Source organism: Trachypithecus francoisi, unplaced genomic scaffold, assembly GCF_009764315.1.
Source record: "Trachypithecus francoisi isolate TF-2019V2 unplaced genomic scaffold, Tfra_2.0 Lachesis_group5, whole genome shotgun sequence".
In the NCBI taxonomy this organism is placed as follows: domain Eukaryota; kingdom Metazoa; phylum Chordata; class Mammalia; order Primates; family Cercopithecidae; genus Trachypithecus; species Trachypithecus francoisi.
In genome coordinates this window covers 96,869,057-96,893,978 of record NW_022681470.1, presented here as the reverse complement: position 1 = coordinate 96,893,978, position 24,922 = coordinate 96,869,057, and the positions used below count along the sequence as shown (strand labels likewise).

General features: G+C 43.1%; 1 protein-coding gene and 1 long non-coding RNA gene across 11 annotated transcripts in view; one reads left to right on the top strand and one right to left on the bottom strand.

The window, feature by feature from the left end:
* THEM4 (thioesterase superfamily member 4) overlaps positions 1–3,521 on the bottom strand; it is a 62,068-nt gene extending 58,547 nt beyond the window's left edge. For 5 of the 10 annotated variants that reach the window (XM_033196040.1, XM_033196041.1, XM_033196042.1 and 2 more), the window contains exon 1: positions 3,194–3,521. In XM_033196040.1, the coding sequence (XP_033051931.1) occupies positions 3,194–3,292 (99 nt within the window). In that variant the 5' untranslated portion in view covers positions 3,293–3,521. The remainder of the gene's footprint in view (positions 1–3,193) is intronic. The other 5 variants (XM_033196043.1, XM_033196047.1, XM_033196048.1 and 2 more) reach the window with 3 other exon arrangements.
* Positions 2,893–4,888, top strand: LOC117074519. The gene is made up of 3 exons (XR_004433604.1): positions 2,893–3,149; positions 3,517–3,761; positions 4,266–4,888. It is a non-coding gene; the product is annotated as an uncharacterized LOC117074519 (long non-coding RNA).
* Positions 4,889–24,922: the final 20,034 nt, after the last annotated feature.

The following is a 24,922-nucleotide window of genomic DNA, read 5'->3' as shown; positions in this document are numbered from 1 at the left end:
CCCTGTCTTCTTCAGAGTCTGAGGCTTGTACATCCAAGGTCAGACTTTGCTTTTTTTTTTTTTTTTTTGAGACAGAGTCTTACCCTGTTGCCCAGGCTGGAGTGCAATGGTGCAATCTTGGCTCACTGCAACCTCAACCTCCCAGGTTCAAGAGATTCTCCTGCCTCAGCCTCCCGAGTAGCTGGGAGTACAGGCGCACACCACCATGCTGGCTAATTTTTTGTTTATCTTCAGTAGAAACAGGGTTTCACCATGTTGGCCAGGCTGGTCTTGAACTCCTGAGCTCGTGATCCACCTGCCTCGGCCTCCCAAAGTGCTAGGAATACAGGTGTGAGCCACTGTGCCTGGCCTAGACTTTGCTCTTTTTGCATAGATCCCCTTGATCATTTTGGTTTCCAATTCCAGGATTAGTTTGTGCTATGAGAGGACACATGAACTTGGGGTGGGTATCAAGGGTTAGTTTGTGCTATGTGACAGCATATGACCTTTTGGGGTTTGCAGTGGCTTGACCAGTCAGTGGCAAGAGTGGAAGTCATGACAGAAACATAACTTGATCCCATAGGGAGGTCTCAGGTGTCTGACCGGGTCAGACAGAAACGGGCAATAAATGGCAATTACTGCAGGGGGTGTGAACTCTGCTTTCAGAAATTCACAGGGATTTTATGTTCTATTATCTTAATTTCTTTTTCTTGTGTGCTTAGGTAGGGAAAAATCATTGGCTGACTTGGTTAAGGGGATCTCAATGCCAAAGCCAGAATGTGATTGGTGGGCATGAGTCAGGTACTTGAGAGCATCAGAATGCTTGCCACCAAAAAACAGACTCTTGGATTAGGATAAGCTGGTCATGGAAATGGGTCAGCTTCAAGAAAACTTCTGTGCAAGGAGGGAACATGTGAAAGCATTACATGACCCAATCCTGTGGCATTCCCCCTTTTTTTTTGAGATAAAGTGTCAACTCTGTTGCCCAGGCTGGAGTGCAGTGGTGTGATCACAGCTCACTGCAGCCTCAACCTCCTAGGCTCAAGAGATCCTCCTACCTCAGCTTCCCAAGTAGCTGGGACCACAGACATGTGCCACCATGTCCAGCTAATTTTTTGTAGAGATGGAATCTCCCCTTCTGTCTATAAAGCCAACCTCCTCTGCTCAGCTTATCGGAACATTCTATTTTATGGAATGAGGAGTTGCTTGATTCTACAATTGCAAATAAAAGCCAATTAAGATCTTCAAAGTAAATGTGTTACAATTTTGTCTTTTGACACCCTATTCTCCTACACTAGATTGTGAGCTCCTTAAGAGAAAGGATTGTTTAGGCCGGCGCGGTGGCTCAAGCCTGTAATCCCAGCACTTTGGGAGGCCGAGACGGGCGGATCACGAGGTCAGGAGATCGAGACCATCCTGGCTAATACGGTGAAACCCCGTCTCTACTAAAAATACAAAAACTAGCCGGGCTTGGCGGGCGCCTGTAGTCCCAGCTACTCAGGAGGCTGAGGCAGGAGAATGGCGTAACCGGGAGACGGAGCTTGCAGTGAGCTGAGATCCGGCCACTGCACTCCAGTCCGGGCGACAGAGCGAGACTCCGCCTCAAAAAAAAAAAAAAAAAAAAAAAAAAAAAAAGAGAAAGGATTGTTTCTTACTGTACATCATCAGTGGCCAATAATGCCTGGCACAGTGTTGGGGCTTAATCAGTATTAATTGAATATATCAATAAAGCACAAAATAGGGATATATAAACAAGTAACATTTAATACTATTTTAGGCACTGCGTTAAAGTTTGCTTGCATTATGTCATTTAATCTTATAACAACCTTTAAAGGTGAGGAAACTGGCTTAGGAGAGGGTATTAATGATTATCTGACATCCAGAAGCCTCCTACTCACTTCTGTGTTGGCTGCTTTGCTTCTCAGAAATAAGACAAGTCAGAGACAATCAGGATTAAACCATTGGAAGAGATGGTGCTCTTCTTCTGAGGTCTGTAATGGTTATGAGCCAGATTGACTGCCTAGGTTCAGAGGCCAGCTCTGTGGCATATTTAGTGTGTGCCCCTGCTGAACCTTTATTAACATCAGTCGTAGCAGTAGTGGTCCTTTCCCTGCTGAATTGAACAGATTCCAGCATACTGTACTCTGCTTCAAAAGTGAGTCGAGATTATAGATTTCAAAACATCATATTGTACATGTTAAACATACAATTTTATCTGTCAATTAAAAACAAATTAGAAAAAAAAAAACGGGCAGAGAGCAGTGACTCGCCTGTAATCCCTGTGCTTTGTGGGGTTCCGGTGGGAGGACCGCTTGAGCCCAGGAGTTCAAAGTTACAGTAATCGCCATTGCACTCCAGCCTGGGCGACAGAGCTAGATAGACCCTCTTTTTTATTGAGACGGAGTCTCACTAATGGCGCGATCTCGGCTTGCCACAACCTCCGCCTCGCGGGTTCAAGGAATTCTCCTGCCTCAGCCTCCCAAGTAGCTGGGATTACAGGCATGCGCCACCACGCCCGGCTAATTCTGTAATTTTAGTAGAGAGGGGGGATTTCGCTATGTTGGTCAAGCTGCTCTTGAACTCCCGACCTCAAGTGATCCGCCCGCCTCGGCCTCCCAAAGTGTTGGGATTACAGGCGTGAGTCACCGCGCCCTGCCGACCCTGTCTCTTTAAAAAAAAAAAAAAAAAAAGGGGGGTCATCTTTCCATCCGTTTTCTTTTTTTTTTGAGACGGAGTCTCGTTCTGTCGCCCAGGCTGGAGTGCAGTGGCCGGATCTCAGCTCACTGCAAGCTCCGCCTCTCAGGTTTACGCCATTCTCCTGCCTCAGCCTCCCGAGTAGCTGGGACTACAGGCGCCGGCAACCTCGCCCGGCTAGTTTTTTGTATTTTTTAGTAAAGACGGGGTTTCACTGTGTTAGCCAGGATGGTCTCGATCTCCTGACCTTGTGATCCGCCCGTCTCGGCCTCCCAAAGTGCTGAGATTACAGCCTTGAGCCACCGCGCCCGGCCTCCGTCCGTTTTCTAACGTTTTGAATCTCAGGACTGAGTATTCCTAGGGCCCTGTTGCTTACGCTGCCGTGTGGTGCCCAAGTGAGCTTTTATTCTGAGATTGGCTGGTTGGGGTAAGGAGAAAGAATCAAAGGCTCTGTTGCCGCAGGCGTGTTTCTGACTGTGAGTCCTGCTCCCGCCCCATGCCCGAGGGTGCCCAGACTCACCAGCGCGGGTCGCGGCTCACTACCCGTCAGGCGCCGGCCTCCCGGCAGCCCGCGCACGGCCCCCAGCGTGCGGAGGCGCGCGGCGCAGCTCCTCAGCATGGCTCTCGGCCGCGCGGGCGCACTTGCTCTATCCCCGGACGGCGCACACTACCTCTGCCACACGACCGCTCGTCCGAGTTAACTCCTGGGGTGGACGCGGGGCGGAGCTTGGCGAGGAGGCGGTGCGCACTACATGCGGCGGGCTGGCAGGGGTGTGAGGCTGGCGGGGTCCGGGGAGGGTATCGCTGTGTCTATCTTTTAGTTCCGGTCTTTTTTTTCCGTAGACTTCCGGCTGCGGCCAAGCGCCGGACCACTTCTAGAGCTTGTTAAAGGCAAGGGAAGTGCGGCCGGAGCGGATCCGGGTTACCGCCTTGGGCCCCACAGCCCCGGAACCCGCGCGCCAGCTGGAGGCTTTGCGGTCGTCCTTCCCGCGTGACCCAGGGCGAACGCAGTGCTCCGTGTCCCCAAGTAGTTATCCCTCCCGCGGGACTGAAGTCCCTGGGGCGGGTAGGAGCGCACGCTGGAAGTGGTATGAATAAAGTGTTTTATTGAAGGTCGTGGACAAGTCTCTGGGACAGGGTGGATAGTGCTGGTTTATAGAAGGCAGTCTGGGTACAAAGAGCATTTATACGATTGAAAAGCTGCTTTCCCTGCCAATAGCCCCATACCCTCCCCAGGAGCTTGCGCCTTAGAAGACTCTTGTTATGTAAACTGACAGTTAAATTATATTACAAACGAAGGTAATAGATACTAAAAGGGTAATAGGTATTGTAACTATTTTACTGTTATCAATGCTTTTGAGGTTATTTACCTCTCCTGTATTCGTATGGTGGGAATACTAGGCGCATACCTTCGGAACTTCGAATTCAGTAACCTCACCGGAACCTTGAAATTGGACTGGGTTGGAGTATTCCCATTACTCAGATGCTGCAAATCTGGGCCATCCTACCCCTTTAAGTACTTACCAGTATGCCGTAGCCCTAGTCCATCCTAAGGTGAAGACTCTAATTTTTTTTTTTTTTTTTTGAGACAGCCTTGCAGAGATACCGTTATTGCACTTCAGGCTGGGCAACATACGGATGCCCCCAAAAAGCAATAAATTAAAAAGAAAACTCCAACGATATTTTGCGTTGATTCCTTTACCATGAACAATTCCAGCAGTTTGTCAGTAGGTAAGAACACCTAGATATATTTTAAGCCTACACTATTAACTGGGGGAAGGTGTAACATTCTGAGACGAAGGGAATTGGAGAGAGAAGGCAATGCAGTTAGGAGGGGCCCTTGGAATCCCAGAGCTACTGAACCGAAGACCAGGCATAAATGATGGATGTTGAGATTCTGTAATTCTAAGAGTTTGTATTCTGATATCTCCTAACCGCTCCCCCCACCACATTCCCTTTATCTCAGTTGTCTTCCTTTTGAATATATTAATAGTATTGCAGTTTCCTGGTGGCAGGGATGGGGTCAGATTGCTTTACTAATTGTAACAATGCGCACATAGTGCTTGAATACTTATTTAGTAGCAAGAATCCAAAGTATCTTTGGTGTCTGTTGTCTTCCCATGTTGTGCATGCAGATGGAGGCACAAGTATAAGGTAAACCTCTAAAATTGAGATGACTACTGTTAATTAATAGAAAAGTTTATTCAGGTAACTTAAAATTGCATCTATTTACAACTTACAGTGTGGTCAAGTCAATCAAAACCTATAGACTTCAACCTTACTAAGATTGTCTATATGATTAATGTACCAATAGCTCACCTAACAGCTTCCTTTTGTTTTTTTTGAGACGGAGTCTCACTGTGTTGCCCAGGCTGAAAGTGCAGTGGCATGATCTTGGCTCACTGCAACCTCTGCCTCCAGGGTTCAAGCGATTCTCACTGCCTCAACCTCCCGAGTAGGTGGGATTACAGGCGTGTGCCACCACATCTGGCTAATTTTTATATTTTTGGTAGAGATGGGTTTTCACTATGTTGGCCAGGCTGGTCTCGAACTGCTGACCTCAAGTGATCCACCCACCTCCCAAAGTACTGGGATTACCAGCATGAACCACTGCACTTGGCACCCATCAGTTTCTTAAAAGACCTTAGACTTAGGGCAATTACAGGTCAGTTACACTGAGTTTAAACTTCATTAAATTTTAACTCTAAATTTTTCAAGTAGTGGCAGTGCATTTAGCTAAGTCATCCACACTCTTGCAAGGCTTACTCTGGGATATTCGTGTTGACAACACATATAAAATTTCTGGTCGGATTTGGAAGAGGAAGGGCAGGTTACAGTCTAGAAATAAGATTGATAAGCTATGGAAGTGGAGGAGTTTGAAGCTTGTATGGTTTAGACAAGGAACAAATGTTCAATCTTGATAGAACTATGCTTCGAATAAGCCAATGATAGGAAACTTAATAGTCTTCTCACCATTCTTTAATTTTGTAAACAGCTTTATTGAGGTATAGTTGACATGGGATGGGCACAGTGACTCATACCTATAATCCCAGCACTTTGGGAGGCTGAGGTGGGTGGATCACCTGAGGTCAGGAGTTTGAGACCAGCTGGGCCAACATGGTGAAACCCCGTCTCTACTAAAAATACAAAAATTAAGGCCGGGTGCAGTGGCTCACTCCTGTAATCCCAGCACTTTGGGAGGCCCAGGTGGGTGGATCATGAGGCCAGAAGATCGAGACCATCCTGGCTAACATGGTGAAACCCTGTCTCTACTAAAAATACAAAAAATTAGTCAGGCATTGTGGTGGGTGCCTGTAATCCCAGCTACTCGGGAGGCTGAGGCAGGAGAATGGCGTGAACCTGGGAGGTGGAGCTTGCAGTGAGCCGAGATCGCACCACTGCACTCCAGCCTGGGCGACAGATCGAGACTCTGTCTCAAAAATAAAATAAAATAAAATAAAATAAAATAAAATAAAATAAAATAAAAAATTAGGCTTGGTGGCGCATACCTATAATCCCAGCTACTTGGGAGGCTGAGGCAGGAGAATCGCTTAAATCTGTCAGGTGAAGGTTGCAGCGAGGATTGCAGCATTGTACTCTAGCCTGGGCAACAAGAGCGAAACTACATCTCAAAAAAAAAAATTCCAGGGGCAGTGGCTCATGCCTGTAATCCCAACACTTTAGGAGGCTGAGGCAGGCGGATCACAAGGTCAGGAGTTAGAGACCAGCCTGACAGACATGGTGAAACCCCATCTTTACTAAAAATACAAAAATTAGCTGGGCATGGTGGCGTACACCTGTAATCCCAGCTACTCAGGAGGCCGAGGCAGGAGAATTGCTTGAACCTGGGAGGCGGAGGTTGCAGTGAGCCAGGATTGCACCACTGCGCTCCAGCCTGGGTGACAGAATGAGACTCTGTCTCAAAAAAAACAAAAAACAAAAAACATAAAAAGAGATAGTTGACATAAACTGAACATATTTAAAGAATACAATTGGATGTTTTGATACAAGTTTACACTCATGCGAACATCACCATAATTAAGATAATGAGCATATCTATTACCCACAAATTTGCTCATGCCCTTTTGTAAACCCTCCCTTCTATCCTATAGTACTTTCTGTCACCATAGATTAATTTGCATTTTCTAGAGTTTTGTATAAATGGAATTATATAATATGTACTTTTTGTGGTCTGGATTTTTTAAATTCACTATAACTATTTTGAGATTCATCCATGTTTTGCTTATGTCAAGAATTTATTTTTTAAAATTGCTGAGTAGTATTCCATGATATGGATGTACCACAGTTTTTCTGTTCACCCATGGATGAGCATTTGGTTTATTTCCAGTTTTTGTGAATTACAAATATAGCTGCTGTGAGTACAAGTCTTTGTATGGATATATGCCTTCTTTTCTCTTGGGTAAATATCTAAGAGTGGAATGGTTGGATCATGTGGTAGATGTATGTTTTAACTTTTTAAGAAACTGCCAAACTTTTCCAAACTAGTTGTATCATTTTACCAGCAGTGTATAAGGATTTCAGTTCCTCCATATCCTTGCCAACCTTTGGTATGTTCAGTCTTCTATATTTTCGCTATTGTAACTAGATGTGTGTAAGTATTTTATTGTGGTTTTAATTGGCATTTTCCTAATGATGAATAATGTTGGACATCTATGGGCTTATTTTTCATCTGTGTATCTTCTTCATTGAAATGTCTATTCAAATATTTTGCCCATTTAAAATAATGAGGTATTTGTATTCTTATTATTGCACTTTGTGTGTTTCCCTCTGATAACCGTTTCACATCTAAATTTTAAATTAAATTTCAAACCTTGCATTTATAAGAAAACCAAATGACAATGTGATGCTGGCCGCTTTAATATTTCTTGCTGCATTTTTCTTGGATTTGTTGTCATCAGTCTCACTCTTGGAAAGGATTTATTCTTGAATTGTCATCCATGGGGCAAGGCACCAAAATGAGTCTCCGGATGGATGAAGGGTCCCTCTTCCCTTTCAGTAGTGGAAGAAGGGTGACCGTGAAAGAGGTTGAAAACAGGAATCGCAGGCTCATTTTTAGGTAGATACAATTTATCTGCATCATTAGTATTTTAATATTATGCACAAAGTTACTGTGTGGTTCTTTTTTTTTAAAAAACATCATACAATATGTCCATGTAATGTTGTGTAGTTCTTGAAGTCATTTTAATCACATGGGGGAGAGGGAGATTTCTACTTAAGGGGGTGTCAGGTAGATGGTATTGTCATTTACTACCTGTCATATGCTCTAGCTGCACAGGTCTCCTTTCCACTCTTGGAGCGCCCCAGGCTCTTTCCTGCTCAAGGGCCTTCTTTTGTGTTGATGCTCTGCTTGCAATGCTCTTTCCCCCTACTCTTTCCTAGCTAACTCCTACTAAATTTTTGGCGTCAGCATAATTGCCACTTTCTTAGGGAGGCCTTCACTGAACAAAGTGCTTACTAGGTTTCAAACAGTATGCTAAGTGCTTTATATACATGATTTTATTTAATCTGAATTAGGTCCTCATTAAATTCTCTCAGAGTGCTGAAACTTTTCCTTTAAAACAATTATTACAGTTTGTAGTTAAATATATATTTGTGTGCTGCCTGTCTCTCTGAGGAGACTATGGGCTTTTTCCATGTCTCTTTGGTGTACCCATGCAGCCTCAGTGACATGCAGATCTTAGACACTCAAAAATAATTGTTGAATGAACTAATGAGTGGGAAACATTTGGAAAGAGGGCTGAGATCTTCTTTTCTCTCTCAACTTTTTCACTTTAATTATCTCATCAATTCCCATGGTTTAAATACCTTTTATTTGCTGATGAATCTTAACTTTGTATCTCTAGTTCAAAGTTCTCTTCATTTAGTCATCAGGATAATTATGTGAGAGTACCATTATTATCCCTATTTTACAGGTGAACCATCTGGAGAAAATTATATATTCCCATGCTATATTCAAATGTAGGGTTTCATGGATGTTATGATATATTCCTAAGAAAGTTCTGCTATATCATTGTCATTACAGAGTGCTGCAGCACCATAAGACAGGGTGAACATTAAAAAAAAAAATTAAAAATCCAGAGTGCTGGATTGGTCTTTTTCAACATTGCTTTGTTGAATTCAGAGTTAAGAGCATCTGTAGGATTTGTTATGTAAAGACACCTGGATTGACAGACCAACCAAGCTGTTACATGAAGATTCTGGTCATGAGTGAGGTGGGATGAACTGGATAAGCAGCAATCTTTACAGAATTCTAACTTAAGAAAGCTTATTTTTGCCTTGGTATACTGTGAATAATAAAAAAGTATCATTTGTAAATACTTACAAATGCTTAATGTAGATTTTGAGTCACCAACATGTGACTAAAGGAACAAATCCACTTCTGTAGTTATGGGATCACTGCAGGCCAGACTTCCTTTAGTGTTGTATGAAACCATTTAGGGTTGACACTAATTCAAATATCTTAAGAGTCTCAAAAAGAAAGCCTACAATAGATGAATAATGAAACTGTCCTTGTACAAGTTACTAAATCCCTGAGCAGGTAAAGTACAAGCTAAGTCTTGAGGGACAAGTTGGAGTTGGCCCAGCAAATGAGGCAAGAGAGGACATTGCAGGTTCTATGTCAAAGGACAGCCTGAAATCACCTGGCAAGATCAGGACACTACTGAGAGTTTCTGTGGAGTTTGGGCATCCAGTAAGAGGGGGATGTGGTGAAAGATGAGGCTGAAAAGGCTGGAGAAGCAGGCTGGGACTTCAAGATCCCAAAGGACTCTGTTCTCCTATATGTGCTTAGAGATCACTCTGGAGGCAATGGAGAGCTACAGGAAGACTGTTAGTAGAGGACTGGCATTATCTGATTTGAAGAATCATGATAGAGGCTATGGGGACATTGCATTGGAATCAAGAAAACATTTGAGTGCTTTGTGGGGTTGGTAGAGTGAGGGGATTTGGTAATGGATGAGGCCAAGGGCAGGGGAAAGAAGGAGGACTAAGATGTCATCCAGGTTTCTTGGACTACAAATAGTGGAGGTACTCTTTAGAAAGGGAAAAGAAGGAGTATGTTTGGGGGCACAGGGAAGAAAACTGAGTTCTTTTCTGGATATGTTGTGTTGAAGGTACCACAGAGATAATAGAATAGTTTGGAACTTAAGATGAAGACCTGAAAATGTCCTTTGTTTAGAACACAGAACATATTAGAGACATCAGTAAGAGCAGCTGAGGTGGGGAGGCGAGGCTGGAGGAATGAGTGGGAGGTAAACATCAAACAGGAGTAGACTGACTACTCTTTAGACCTCTTATAGTGAGAAGAGAGGACAGCAGCCAGAGGTGAAGAAAGGATTGTTTTTAAAGAAACATGGTTCTTTCTTTTTTTTAAATACTGAGAAGAAAATCTACAGATCAAGTTTGATGAGACTAAATTTATGTTGCAAAGATATTAGTCTTATACTGTTTATCTTCAATAGAAATGGGGTGACTATAAAGAAAATAATTATGTTTCTGAAGAAAAACTATAGTACACCTGTTATTAGGTTGTACACCTATTCATTGTTTTCAAATTTTTATCTACCTGTGTACTGGACTGGATCCCGTATTCTAGTTTCCTTCAGTATCTGGATATAATTTTCCAGCTAAGAACAAGAATTGCTCTGTTCCTAAAGCCCCAAAGCTGAAGCTGGACAACTCAATGTAAATTTTAAGGGACAAGCCTCATGCCAGATGTGTGGACCACATCAAGTTCACCAAACTGCCTGATGCCATAACCAGAGACATTCAAACTACAAACCCACATGAGTTGTTAACTTTATCATGGGGAGTTTTTCTCAAGGCTATCAGAATAGCTGAGTGTGATGGCTCATGCCTGTAATCGTAGCACTTTGGGAGGCTGAGGCAGGTGAATTGCTGAGCCCAGGAGTTCGAGACCAGCCTGGGCAACATGGCAAAACCTTGACTCTACAACAAATACAAAAATTAGCCAGGCACGGTGGTGCATGCCTGCAATCCCGGCTACTCAAAAGGCTGATGTGGGAGGATGACCTGAGCCCAGGAAGTGGAGGCTGCAATGAGCTGAGATCATGCCACTGCCACTGCACTCCAGCCTGGGTGACAGAGCCAGACCCTGTCTCCAAAAACAAACAAACAAATAAACAAACAAACAGACAAAACTGTCGGAACAAGACCCTGCCATAATGAGACTATTATTTGCCTTAATTTTTCCTTGTTTATGCCTATCTTTTTTGTCTGGCAGAATAATGCCATAGTTAGAATTTCACAATCAGTAGCTTCTGTGGGTGACTTGCAAATTGTCATTCCATACTTTAACTCAGTCATGAGATTTTCTATTAGCTGAACAAGAAGGAATCGTTGCAGTTGCTAACACTTCTTGTTGCACAGGGATAAATACATCAGGTATCATAGAGACTGGATTGAAAAATAGACTGGCTACTTGGTTAAGATGGATACACTCCTCATCTGATTCATTCTCCAGTCTATTCTATTTTAGTTGGTTTGTTTCATGAGGACCCTAGCTAAGGAGCATACTCCAGACTTTCAGTATTATCCTCCTGAGAGTAATAATAGTAGTCTCTCTGTTGCACTGTATACTCTCAAAAAGTTTTAAATGTTCGTGGCTGAGTGTGGTGGCTCACACCTGTAATCCCAGCACTTTGGGAGGCTGAGGTGGGCGGACCACCTGAGGTCAGGATTTCGAGACCAGGCTGGCCAATATGGTGAAACCCTGTCTCTACTAAAAATACAAAAATTAGCTGGACATGGTGGTGCATGTCTGTAGTCTCAGCTACTCGTGAGGCTGAGGCAGGAGAATCGCTCGAACCTGGGAGGTGGAGGTTGCAGTGAACTGAGGTCACGCCACTGCACTCCACCAGGGTGACAGAGTGAGACTCTGTCTCAAAAAAAAAGTTTTAAATGTTTGCATACAGCCATCTGTTGAATGTCAAATAGTCTGTCTTTGGCTGGAATAACAAAAAACTCAAAGAAATGCATGATGATGAGGACACTGTAACCTATGAATGATGTGTTGAGACTGGAAACCTAAAATGATGGTAACTGAGACTAGTGCCAATGCCCTTAGTTTTGGTCAGGTTCTCACTTGAGCCTTGACCAAAAGGGGAAAATTGTTAAATAAAAATTATAGGAGGCCATTGTTTTGGACTAAGCTTCTGCACTAGGCCCCAGCAGATCAGAATAAAAATAAAAATGGAGTCAGTCATACTAAAGTTTAATGTAACCAAACCAAAACTAAGTTGTTACTTGACCTTCTTAGAAATTAGGAGAGCGGCCGGGCGCGGTGGCTCAAGCCTGTAATCCCAGCACTTTGGGAGGCCGAGACGGGCGGATCACGAGGTCAGGAGATCGAGACCATCCTGGCTAACACGGTGAAACCCCGTCTCTACTAAAAAAAAAAAAAAAAACAAAAAACTAGCCGGGCGCGGTGGCGGGCGCCTGTAGTCCCAGCTACTCCGGAGGCTGAGGCAGGAGAATGGCGTGAACCCGGGAGGCGGAGCTTGCAGTGAGCTGAGATCCGGCCACTGCACTCCAGCCTGGGCGACAGAGCGAGACTCCGTCTCAAAAAAAAAAAAAAAAAAAAAAAAAAAAAGAAATTAGGAGAGAACAGCCTAATTTCCCAAATGGGCATGATAATAAAGTTTTGTCTGTCCTCATCATTACCAAAAAATGTAACCTGATGTTAACCAATTAGTTATTTCTCCATTGTTCTGTTTCCTGTTCTCACTGTACAAGGAAAGTAACTGTGAAGGCCGGGCGCGGTGGCTCAAGCCTGTAATCCCAGCACTTTGGGAGGCCGAGACGGGCGGATCACGAGGTCAGGAGATCGAGACCATCCTGGCTAACACGGTGAAACCCCGTCTCTACTAAAAATACAAAAAGCTAGCTGGGCGAAGTGGCGGGTGTCTGTAGTCCCAGCTACTCCGGAGGCTGAGGCAGGAGAATGGCGTAAACCCGGGAGGCGGAGCTTGCAGTGAGCTGAGATCCGGCCACTGCACTCCAGCCTGGGAGACAGAGCCAGACTCCGTCTCAAAAAAAAAAAAAAAAAAGGAAAGTAACTGTGAAATGAGTTATCTGCTCTTTGTTATTTGTTTCTGCTTTCTTTAGCCCTTCTCTGTCTGTAAAACCAATCTCCTCTGCTCAGCTCATCGGAACACTCATTCTGTTTTATAGAATGAGGTTTTGTCTTATTCTAGAATTGCAAATAAAGCCAATTGAGATCTTCAAACTAAATCTTTTGTAATTGTATCCTTTGACACCCCCATTAAGCACTTTCTATATCTAGCCTCTGTCTGTTTCACCATACTCAAACCTCTTCACATAAAACAACAATCATGACAGCAGAAACCCTCACACCTATATCCCTCATCCATTGCTACCCTTCTCTTTCCACCAAAGACAAAGTTCCAAAAAAAAAAAACAAAAAAAACCCCAACCAACCTACGTTTAAAAAAGTCTTTTTGTTCTGGCCCCAGGTACTATTGAATTGTCATTCACAACTGCCAAGTTTAGTGAATATTTGTCAAACCTTGTCTTGCTTAATGTCTTCACAGCAGTTAAGAGTATAAATCACCTTTCTTTAAACTTCCTTTTCTCTTGGTTTCCATACTAACTCATCTAAGTTTAATTCCTATATCTCTGGAAATTTGTTTCTTCGTGGAATCACCTACTTTCTTTTTTTTTTTTTTGAGACGGAGTCTCGCTCTGGAGTGCAGTGGCCGGATCTCAGCTCACTGCAAGCTCTGCTTCCGGGTTTACGCCATTCTCCTGCCTCAGCCTCCCGAGTAGCTGGGACTACAGGCGCCCGCCACCTCGCCCGGCTAGTTTTTTGTATTTTTTAGTAGAGACGGGGTTTCACGGTGTTAGCCAGGATGGTCTCGATCTCCTGACCTCGTGATCCACCCGTCTCGGCCTCCTAAAGTGCTGGGATTACAGGCTTGAGCCACCGCGCCCGGCCGGAATCTACCTACTTTCTTATTAAATTTGGGAACATTTGCCCTTTGGACGCTCTTCTCATATTGTGTGGTCTTCTGGCACCATTAGCTATTCTTTGCCTAGATTCTGATAGAAAGCTTGGGTTTTAATTGAACTCTGACCCTTCCTGGCTGATGGACTGGTTTTTCCAACTACCAACCAATTCTTCAGTTTTCTGACAACAACGGGGTGTTCTACATTTGAATTAAAATCCGACACTAACTACACCATGTTAGCGCAGACCCCATGTTAACCTTGTGCTTAATCCCACAAGACTGCCCTCACTTCAGACACCACAAATGGGATTCCCAGACTACCTACACTTTTGCCTGACTGTTGATTCTGGGGTTCCCATGACCTCTTCCCTCTTTAGTAATTCCCTATGTGACCAGAAAGAACAAAATAGATGCCCCTTTATCAACTAATATGGACCCAAAGGTTAAGGAAACAAGATTAGCTATGGGTCTTGACCTTTTAAGGTGAAGTTTAGCCTTTTAAGAGTTCAGGGCCTGGCTGGCATGGCACATTTTGAAATTCCTATGACTAAACTCCCTAACAATAGGAGCAATCAGGCCAGGCGCGGTGGCTCATGCCTGTAATCTCAGCACTCTGGGAGGCTGAGATGGGCGAATCACCTGAGGTCAGGAGTTCAAGACCAGCCTGGCCAATATGGTGAAACCCCATCTCTACTAAAAATACAAAAAATTAGCCAGACGTGGTAGTGGTTGCCTGTAATTCCAGCTACTTGGGAGGCTGAGGCAGGAGAATCTCTTGAACCCGGGAGGCGGAGGTTGCTGTGAGCCGAGATTGCACCATTTTACTCCAGCCTGGGCCACAAGAGCAAAACTTTGTTTCAAAAAAAAAGAAGAGCTATCACCTTGATTTACAGCCAAGACCACTGCAATTCTGATTGGACACAGGACCAGTCTTACACACATTCTTTCCTAATAAGCAACTACAGACCTCAAGCCAGTTTTAGCCAGCTTGTGGATGCTGCACGCAAACCATCTTTGTGTCCTACAGCTCACCTTTTGACATAAAGGCCAACTTCTACTTCATTTTCATTCTAAAATTCTGCCCCAAAGTGAACATAGGATTTATGTAACTATGTTTACCCATTAAACATATATGGGGTTCCCCTCATATATATGTATAGCCTTTCTCTCAAACTTGCTGAATATCTATCTATTATACTGGTCCTGTGAGGCATAAAATCCAACATATTCTTTCCCTTTGTTAAATCAAGTTTAGCCTAAAGCTACATTTTTTTTTTTTTTTTTTTTTTGAGACGGAGTCTTGCTCTGTTGCCCAGGCTGGAGTGCAGTGGCCGGATCTCAACTCACTGCAAGCTCCGCCTCCCGGGTTCACGCCATTCTCCTGCCTCAGCCTCCGGAGTAGCTGGGACTACAGGCGCCCGCCACCTCGCCTGGCTAGTTTTTTTGTATTTTTTAGTAGAGACGGGGTTTCACTGTGTTAGCCAGGATGGTCTCGATCTCCTGACCTTGTGATCCGCCCGTCTCGGCCTCCCAAAGTGCTGGGATTACAGGCTTGAGCCACCGCACCCGGCCAAAGCTACATATTTTAAGTTCTGCCTGAAGGTTTCTCTGTACATAGTGAACAGTAAGCTAAATAGAAGTGTAAACAGACTGCAATCTACTCTTGTGCCAGCCACTGAGTTTTGGTAAATCAAATGGAACCGCTGTTCAAACTGTGTTCACATAAGGCAATTGCCAAGTTGTAACCAATCCACCTGCTTCTGTACCTTACTTCCGTTTTCTGTACGTCATTTTCCTTTTTCTGTTCATAAATCTTCCACCACTTGGCTGCACTGGAGTCTCTCTGAGTCTATTCCAGCTCGGGGGCTGCCTGATTAATGAAAAGTTCTTTGCTCCATTAAACTCTGATAAATTTAATTTGTCTAAGGTTTTTATTTTAATACCTCTTGGAAGAGAGAGCACCTTTGGTCCACACTGGAGCCTCTCTCCTGGCTTGCAAATTAATATCACCAATAAAATTCCCCTTTCTACTATTTAGCCATTCTGATGGTCTTTTGGATGACACCTAAAATGATTCACAGAGCTCAGGAAACACTATACTTATGTTAACAGTTTTATTCTAAAGGATACAACTCCAGGACAGCCAAATGGAAAAAGAGATGCATGGGGAAAGATATGGCAGGGATGGGGGTGTGGGGTACAGGGAGGGTGACATAACTTCCATGCCCTCTCTGGGCATGCGACCCTTCCAGCACATGAAGTTCACCAACTTAGAAGCTCCCCATGTTACAGAACCGAGCAGGGGTCCACTAGCCCCGTTCAGTAAGAGCAGATATCCACACCGAGATTTTGCAGCTATGGAAAGGAAGGCGTTTGTTTGCAGGGCGCCAGACAGCTGGTGCTTAAAATCCTGACCCCCTGATGGCTTGCAGGTAATGGTTTTTATTTTTATTTATTCTTTTTTTTTTTTGAGACGGAGTCTTGCCCTGTCCCCCAGGCTGTAGTGCAGTGGCGCGATCTCCGCTCACTGCAAGCTCCGCCTCCCGGGTTCACGCCATTCTCCTGCCTCAGCCTCCCGAGTAGCTGGGACTACAGGCGCCCACATTACGCCTGGCTAATTTTTTGTATTTTTAGTAGAGATGGGGTTTCACCGTGTTAGCCAGGATAGTCTCGATCTCCTGACCTCGTGATCCGTCAGCCTCGGCCTCCCACAGGCAAGATCATAAATCAATACATGAAAGTTACACATTGGTTTTGGCCTAAAGTGGCAGGATAACTTGAAGGGGATGGCTTACGGGGTCATAGGTAGACCCAAAGATTTTCTGATTTGCAATTGGTTAAGGAAGATAAGCTTTGTTTAAAATTTGGGGTCAACAGGAAATGTTAGATTTGCTTTGTGGTTGTGACTCCCTCCAGGTTCCTCAGGAAGAAATTTAGAACAAAGAATTGAGGCGGGAACATAGCAGAGGGAACTGGAGATTGGATAAAGGGTGGAATGAGTAGGAGCAAAAGAAAGATAAAGAGGCAGGTGAGCAAAAGCAGAAGCAAGATAAGAAGCAGAAGTTGAGCAAAACTAGAAGTAAGATAAAGAAGTGAGTAAGGAACTCCATGATTGGCTAGATCCAAACCAAACCAGTAAGGGGCAGCTCCTAAGAGATGGGCATGCCCACTAGAGAGAAAATGTATCCTTAAAATGACCCCACAATTAGCCATGGTGATTAGCTACTTAAGGATCATGCATATGGGCTGCATATCATGCATGTACTTAAAATTATGGAATGGAAGTGACATGGAAATGCACAGAGGCCAAGAAACTGAGCAACCCACCTGTCAATCAAAAAGCACATGCTGGCTAGAGATTAGGTAGTTTGGGGAAGAGAAGAAAAAAACAGGCTTGAGGACTCAGTGGCTCACATCTTGTAATCCTAGCACTTTGGGAGGCCGAGGTGGGTGGATCACCTGAGGTCAGGAGTTGAAGACTAGCCTGGCCAATGTGGTGAAAGCCTGTCTCTACTGAAAAATACACACAAAAAAAACATTAGCTGGGTATGGCGGCGCACACCTATAGTCCCAGCTACTCGGGAGGCTGAGGCAGGAGGATCTCTTGAACCTGGGAGGTAGAGGTTGCAGTGAGCTGAGATTGTGCCACTGCACTCCAGCCTGGGTGGCACAGCAAAATTCTGTCTCAAAAACAAAGACCCAGAATACACCAAACTGATCTCATTTTGCAGAAATCAGCCTGCTCTCCCCTCTCTGAGTGTGTATTATTGTGCTTGATAAACTTTTGCTGCTTTGCTATTTGTGCGTGTCACCTCCACTTCTTTGTTCAGGACACCAAGGGCCTGGAACTGTGCAGGACTATCCAGTAACAGAATGGGTGGTCAGAGTTCAGTCTTCAGTGCTCCTGTAACCACCCAATGGGTTCTCCTTGCCTGCTGCCTAGACAATTTCTCAAGATGGGAATTGCAATAGAGAAAGGGTTTAATTTGTGCAGAGCCTCTGTATGGTAGACTGGAGTTTTATTATTACTCAAATCAGTCTCCCCCAAAATTCGGGGACTGCAGTTTTTAGGGATAATTTGGTGGGTAGAGGGTTGGGAAGCAGGAATGCTGATTGGTTGGGTTGGAGTTGAAATAGGGAATTGAAGCTGTCCTCTTGTGCTGAGTCAGTTTCTGGGTGGGGGCTACAAGACCAAATAAGGCAGTTTATTGATCTGGGTGGTGCCAGCTGATCACTGAGTGCAAGGTCTACAAAATATATCAAGTATTGGTCTTAGGTTTTATAATGGTGATGTTATCCTGAGGAGCAGTTTGGGGGATATTTGGAATCTTGGCAGCATCCAGCTGCATGACTCCTAAACCATAATTTCTAATCATGTGGCTGATTTGGTAGTCTTACAAAGGCAATCTAGTCCCCAGGCAGGAAGGGGATTTTTTTTTTTTTTTTTGGGAAAGGGCTGTTACAATCTTTGTTTCAAAGTTAAACTATAGTAAGTTCCTCCCAAAGTTAGTTCAGCCTGTGCCCAGGAATGAACAAGGACAGCTTGGAGGGTAGAGGCAAAATGGAGTTGGTTAGGTCAGATCTCTTTCACCATCATAATATTCTGAGTTATAATTTTTGCAAAGGCAGTTTCAGCCCCTCCTTTTGGGTTTCTAAAGGCAGGAGTAAATTTCAGGAGTAAATAAGGTTATAAAACACCTTCTTCTTAAGATGTGGGCTATGAAGATGGGAAAGGGCAATTCATGACCACTCTAACTACTTCCTGCCAACATGGGGCATAATGGGAGTAGGTATTGACCCCAAGGTAGGAGGAGTGGAACTGCTTTGCAGCTGTTTACACATACTCAAGTGCCTGGTTGGGGTTTCAAACCTTGCATGATAAAGGCATTAGTATTCTCATTTATAATTTTAGCACAGCATTTAAGTGAACAGTGAATTATAAGGTAAATAGTGAGTCCTAGGATAAAGAGTGACACTCCTGGCTTCAGAAGCCTTTGTATAATTGATCTTAATCTCTGAGGGATCCAGGTAAATAGCTCCAAGAACCAGTCAGACATGGGAACACTAGCAGAGAGAGATTTAGGTCAGAGATTGTTAGACCGATTGGGATAGATGCGAAAGAGCATATTTAAATATACCATTCCATATATTTTTAGTCAGTTTCCTAGTCCTGAGACTAGATCAGTTCAGTTAAATAGCTATTTCCCATATCAGGAGAGTGGCATTGCAGGTGGGCTAGGCCTCTATATGTGATGAAGGCACACAGATTTTAAATAAGAGGCATTTCTATGGAACAGAAGAAAAATGTTAATGTTGGACCTAGCTTATCCAGATGTTAGACTCAAAATACCTTTAATTATAGACAAGGAAGGCATGGCAATCTGACATGTTTTTGTCACCCATAGGACAAGGAATAAGCTTTAGTTTGCAGGGTCTCTTGAAAAAGGTAGTAGAAATTTCATTGAGTGGAAGTCAGAAAAGTGGAAGAAAAATTTGAAAGCATTAGTTTGGGGGCTCATAGCCCACAAAGAATTCAGAATTTAGTCCAATTGTAGAAAATAATAAAAACTCAAGAACAGCAGACAAGACTAGAATCTTTTTTTTTTTTTTTTTTGAGACAGAGTCTGGCTCTGTTGCCAGGCTGGAGTGCAATGGCGCAATCTCGGCTCATTGCAACCTCCGCCTCCCAGGTTCAAGTAATTCTCCTGCCTCAGCCTCCTGAATAGGTGGGACTACAGGTGCCCACCACCACGCTTGGCTAATTTTTGTATTTTTAGTAAAGACGGAGTTTCACCATGTTGGCCAGGATCGTCTCGATCTCCTGACATCATGATCCACCTGCCTCGGCCTCCCCAAGTGCTGGGATTACAGGCACGAACCACTGTGCCAGGCCCAAGACTAGCATCTTTTTTTTTTTTTTTTTTGAGACAGAGTCTGGCTCTGTTGCCAGGCTGGAGTGCAATGGCGCAATCTCGGCTCATTGCAACCTCCGCCTCCCAGGTTCAAGTAATTCTCCTGCCTCAGCCTCCTGAATAGGTGGGACTACAGGTGCCCACCACCACGCTTGGCTAATTTTTGTATTTTTAGTAAAGACGGAGTTTCACCATGTTGGCCAGGATCGTCTCGATCTCCTGACATCATGATCCACCTGCCTCGGCCTCCCCAAGTGCTGGGATTACAGGCACGAACCACTGTGCCAGGCCCAAGACTAGCATCTTTTTTTTTTTTTTTTTTTTTTTTTTGAGACAGAGTCTTGCTCTGTCGCCCGGGCTGGAGTGCAGTGGCCGGATCTCAGCTCACTGCAAGCTCCGCCTCCCGGGTTCACGCCATTCTCCTGCCTCAGCCTCCGGAGTAGCTGGGACTACAGGCGCCCGCCACCTCGCCCGGCTAGTTTTTTTGTATTTTTTAGTAGAGACGGGGTTTCACCGTGTTAGCCAGGATGGTCTCGATCTCCTGACTTCGTGATCCGCCCGTCTCGGCCTCCCAAAGTGCTAGGATTACAGGCTTGAGCCACCGCGCCCGGCCCAAGACTAGCATCTTAACAAGTATACTACAGTTCTTTTGAAACATAATTTTTATCTCTCCAGCACCCCTTTTTTTTAAAGACAAAATATAGGACACATTTACTTGCAAAATAAGTCTTAGTTTTAAGACTTATTATGCTTGGCCCAATTATTTGTATAAAGTAGAGCAAGAATAACTTTTTTGCATATTAGAAATATTTATTCAGAATAATGGCATTAATTGCTTTTAACAATTTAGAAAAGACCCATCCCCCACAGATCCAGGGCAGCTCCTCTAAGTAAACACAATATGCTGTAGTAAACTATATGCATATTTCCACTGAGTAAAGATTATAAGAAGCCTCACGTCAGGTCTTACCACCAAATTCCAAAACACTTGGAATGCAGGTAGGCATGGACATCGGCAGGTTTTGTCTTGATAAGCAGATGAGAATGGTAGGAATGCTGGTTGATTGTTGCCCAACCTGCTTTTTCATACCTGAAGTATTCACAGCAACTTATTTTAAAAGCTTTAAAAAGTTACACACCTCCATCCCCTACAACCCCCAATCCAGAATGTGGGACAAGGGTGTTGAGCAGTATGATGGACTCGGTCTATTCTTAACATTTTACATTTAATACTTCTAACCCCTGTGTGTGGTGGGTACTGTTATTTCCATTCTACAGATGTTGAAACTGAGGCAGAGAAGAAATTAAGCTAGGAAGCAAGATTGCTTTAAGGAATCAAATTTTACTTACAGAGCCAATAAAACCCCCTTGGGATAGCTGGCCTCATACTTTGTCTACACAGTCCTTGTACAGAGTTCCTGACTTGTGTTAAGTAAACAATGTCACTTTCTGACAGGCCCAGGAGCCCTACATTATCCTGGGACCTCAAGAGGAAGAACATTCATCCAACTGAATGTTGGAATTCTGAAAACAATGAATTCTGCCTAGAAAGGGTAGGAGGGGTGGAATTTAGGATTAGAAAACTGAAAGCTGATCTCTTAATTTATTCTGAAACTTGAAAAGAAACTTGACAGGGAGTGGTTTAAAAAGTTGTTTGTATCAAGATTTTTGGTATAGACAAGTTCCAGGGCTTGAAAGTAAAAGTACTTGTAGGCCATGTGTTTGGTTATTGCAGGTCTTGGGATACACATTCTTAAGGCACTTGCAGTGTTTGGGGGGTTTCTAGTCTCAGTGGACTCTTGAGAAACATGTGCATTAGTTGGGTGCTGAAGACAAACCAAAGTAAGAGACTAACAAGTACTTAAGGTGGGGTTTGACCCCAAATCTGGAACTTTATTGATCAGGGACTATGGCACTATATAAAACTGTGGGCTTTCTTCCTTAGAGGAAAGAGCAAGGGACTAGGACTCCCTGGGCTGGATAATCACAAAGCACCTTGTAAAATCAGCAAAGCAGAGCAGACTGGCAGTTATTATACAACAGGTCTACGAGACCATTTACAGTCTTTATTGAGTCCACTTAGGGGGCCATTTTGTTGCAGGAATATTACAGTGTAGCAAGAATAATTATTTGCCATATAGGCTGTTTTTAAAATTGGCTTTGCTGAAACTTTATTCTATAAGGAATCTCAGATTATACTTTTTAAAGCCTTGAGTCCAGCCTTGGATTTATCTATGCCTGAAAATATCTGTATGAGTTGGATGAATGTTCTTCCTCTTGAGGTCCCAAGATAATGTAGGGCTCCTGGGCCTGTCAGAAAGTGACACTGTTTACTTAACACAGGTCAGGAACTCTGTACAAGGAGTGTGTAGACGAAGTATGAGGCCAGCTATCCCAAGGGGGTTTTATTGGCTCTGTAAGTAAAATTTGATTCCTTAAAGCAATCTGTTTATATTTGAAAGCATGCCATTCTAGTCAAAGCCTTGGTAAAATAACCAGAATCTCTAATTGTGTTCTGTTACAAAAGAAAACAGAGTATTTTTGCACTTGTGCACATAAATATACTGCCGTAAGTTAAGAATACTCACAGAATGTTTCTAAATTCTGGAGAAATCAGGTAGGGAGAAAGCAATATGCTCCAAATTTTGTTCACAGGAGTATACTCAATTGGTAAAGTTGTAAATAGTTCAAAAGAAAAAACTTTTATTAACTGAAAAACGAAAGGATTAGCAACGTTTAACATTATCACCTCTCCATGAGAGTCTTAGAAGTTTTGTTTTGTTTTTTTTCCCTCTCTATTACAATGTGCAATTTCTAAAGTTATCAGAGACTGGTATTCAAGAGTACCTGTCAGAGTTCTAGGTTTAATTATAAACTGCCTTGTGAAAAGGATTAAAGTACAGAAGGCATCATACTCCTTTTTGGGGAGAAACCTGTTTTCCCCTATGAAACCTCATGGGTATAAATAGACAAGTTCCTCTCAGATCTTAAACTTCTTGATTTTGTATTGTGCTACCTGATTTTTTTTTTTTTCTGAGTGAAAATAGTTATTACAACAGAAGCTACTCTTGGATGTTTAAGGTAGGAAAGAGTGTAGTTTAGACACTTAGAGAAATGCCTTTGTCAAAAAAAAAAAAAAAAAAAAATGCACCGTAAAAGAATCACCGGGTCTAGGCTCATGAAAATTCTTTTTCTGGAGACCCAGGATCCACTGTGGGCTCTTCCCAGAGCTCAGAGATCCTGTTAAAAGATAGAGACTAAAATTAGAACTACCTATCTAAATGAAATTGGTCTCATTATACAACTCTATGATAGATTTCTATAATTTTATGTTTGACTTGGCATTTTTTTCTTTGAGACAGGATCTCATTCTGTTGCCCTGGCTGGAGTGCAGTGGCACAATCTCTGCTCACTGCAACTTCCGCCTCCTGAGTTCAAGTGATTCTTGTGCCTCAGACTCCTGAGCTGGGACCACAGGTAGGTGCTACCAGATGTATGTGCTACCACACCTGGTTAATTTTTTTGGTAGAGATGAGGTTTCACTATGTTGGCCAGGCTGGTCTTGAACTCCTGACCTCAAGTGATCTACCTACCTCGGCCTCCCAAAATGCTGGGATTACTGGCATGAGCCACCACGCCTGGCCTAGCATCTGTTTTAATTTTCCTCTAACACAGCAGACTTTTTGTCTCTGTATTCTGAGATGTAAATTTTGCTGAATTTTTTCAGCTAAGAGTTGTTTCCTTTGCAAATTTAAGGCTATGTAGCTAACAACTGCCTATGGTAATGAAACAGGTTATTCAAATATTAGAAGTTTAAAATAAGAGGAAAAAAAGAAGTCTTACGAATCTGTAACATTTACTTCTATCTGTGTGCCTAATATGTCTGTGTATTCATGTGTTGTGTATATAATGTTTCACTACTACAAATATATAAAAGAGCTCTAATTAATTGACTTAAAGAAAAAAGTGCTTAAAAAATAGAGACATCAAGTCACATGCTCTTTCAAGTTCACATGACGTAAGTAAAATCTTAAGCTGGCTTTAAAATTATTGGTAAAATAATTATTAGAAACATCTTAAGAATTGCTAGTTTTTTTTTTACATTTATTGATGGAGAGGTTTATACTTATTCCTGCAGAATACTATAAGGTGTCAAAATTTGCCATAAAGATTGTAAAACTACAAACCTAGCACAAAACAGAATGATCTTTGCTTGTTTAATTTTTGATAAATAAGACATTTAATGTTGGTTTAATGAAAACAGCTAAATCCTGAGTTAGTGGTTAAATACTCATACTTTTAACCATAAGTTCCTTAGGTAGGTAAATGGCTGAAATTAATAGGTTATAAAAATGATTAACAGGGAAATCACTTTAAATAATGACTGTCACAGTTTTCATAAATAATGTAGGTAAACTATTAAATAATTTAATCAGGGAAGTGTAATGGAATAAATGCTTGTAAACAAATTTGTCATAATTTGGAATCTAAGATTATATTAAATAAATATTAATTAAATGTATAATTTCCAATTTAAACATTACAGGAAAACATTTAAAAAAGTGTTCTTATTAAAGGCAAATTTTTTTGTCTAATTCAAAGGTTGTTATTATTATTATTATTATTTTTGAGACGGAGTCTAGCTCTGTCGCCCAGGCTAGAGTGCAATGGCGCAATCTCAGCCCACTGCAAGCTCCGCCTCCTGGGTTCACGCCATTCTCCCTCCTCAGCCTCCTGAGTAGCTGGGACTACAGGTGCCCACCACCACACCCGGCTAATTTTTTTTTTTTTTTTTTTTTTTTTGAGACGGAGTCTCGCTCTGTCGCCCAGGCTGGAGTGCAGTGGCCGGATCTCAGCTCACTGCAAGCTCCGCCTTCCGGGTTCCCGCCATTCTCCTGCCTCAGCCTACCAAGTAGCTGGGACTACAGGCGCCCGCCAACGCGCCCGGCTAGTTTTTGTATTTTTTTAGTAGAGACGGGGTTTCACCGTGTTAGCCAGGATGGTCTCGATCTCCTGACCTCGTGATCCGCCCGTCTCGGCCTCCCAAAGTGCTGGGATTACAGGCTTGAGCCACCGCGCCCGGCCCCGGCTAATTTTTTGTATTTTTAGTGGAGACAGGGTTTCACCATTCACAGGATGGTCTCGATCTCCTGACCTTATGACCCACCCGCCCTGGCCTCCCAAAGTGCTGGGATTACAGGAGTGAGCCACTGTGCCTGGCCAATTCAAAGGTTATTTAAAGGTTATATATAAAACTAAGTAAAAGGAACCAGGAAGTAAGAGAAATGTAAATTTATAGATATAAGGAGATATTTTGGCTAAGGAAGG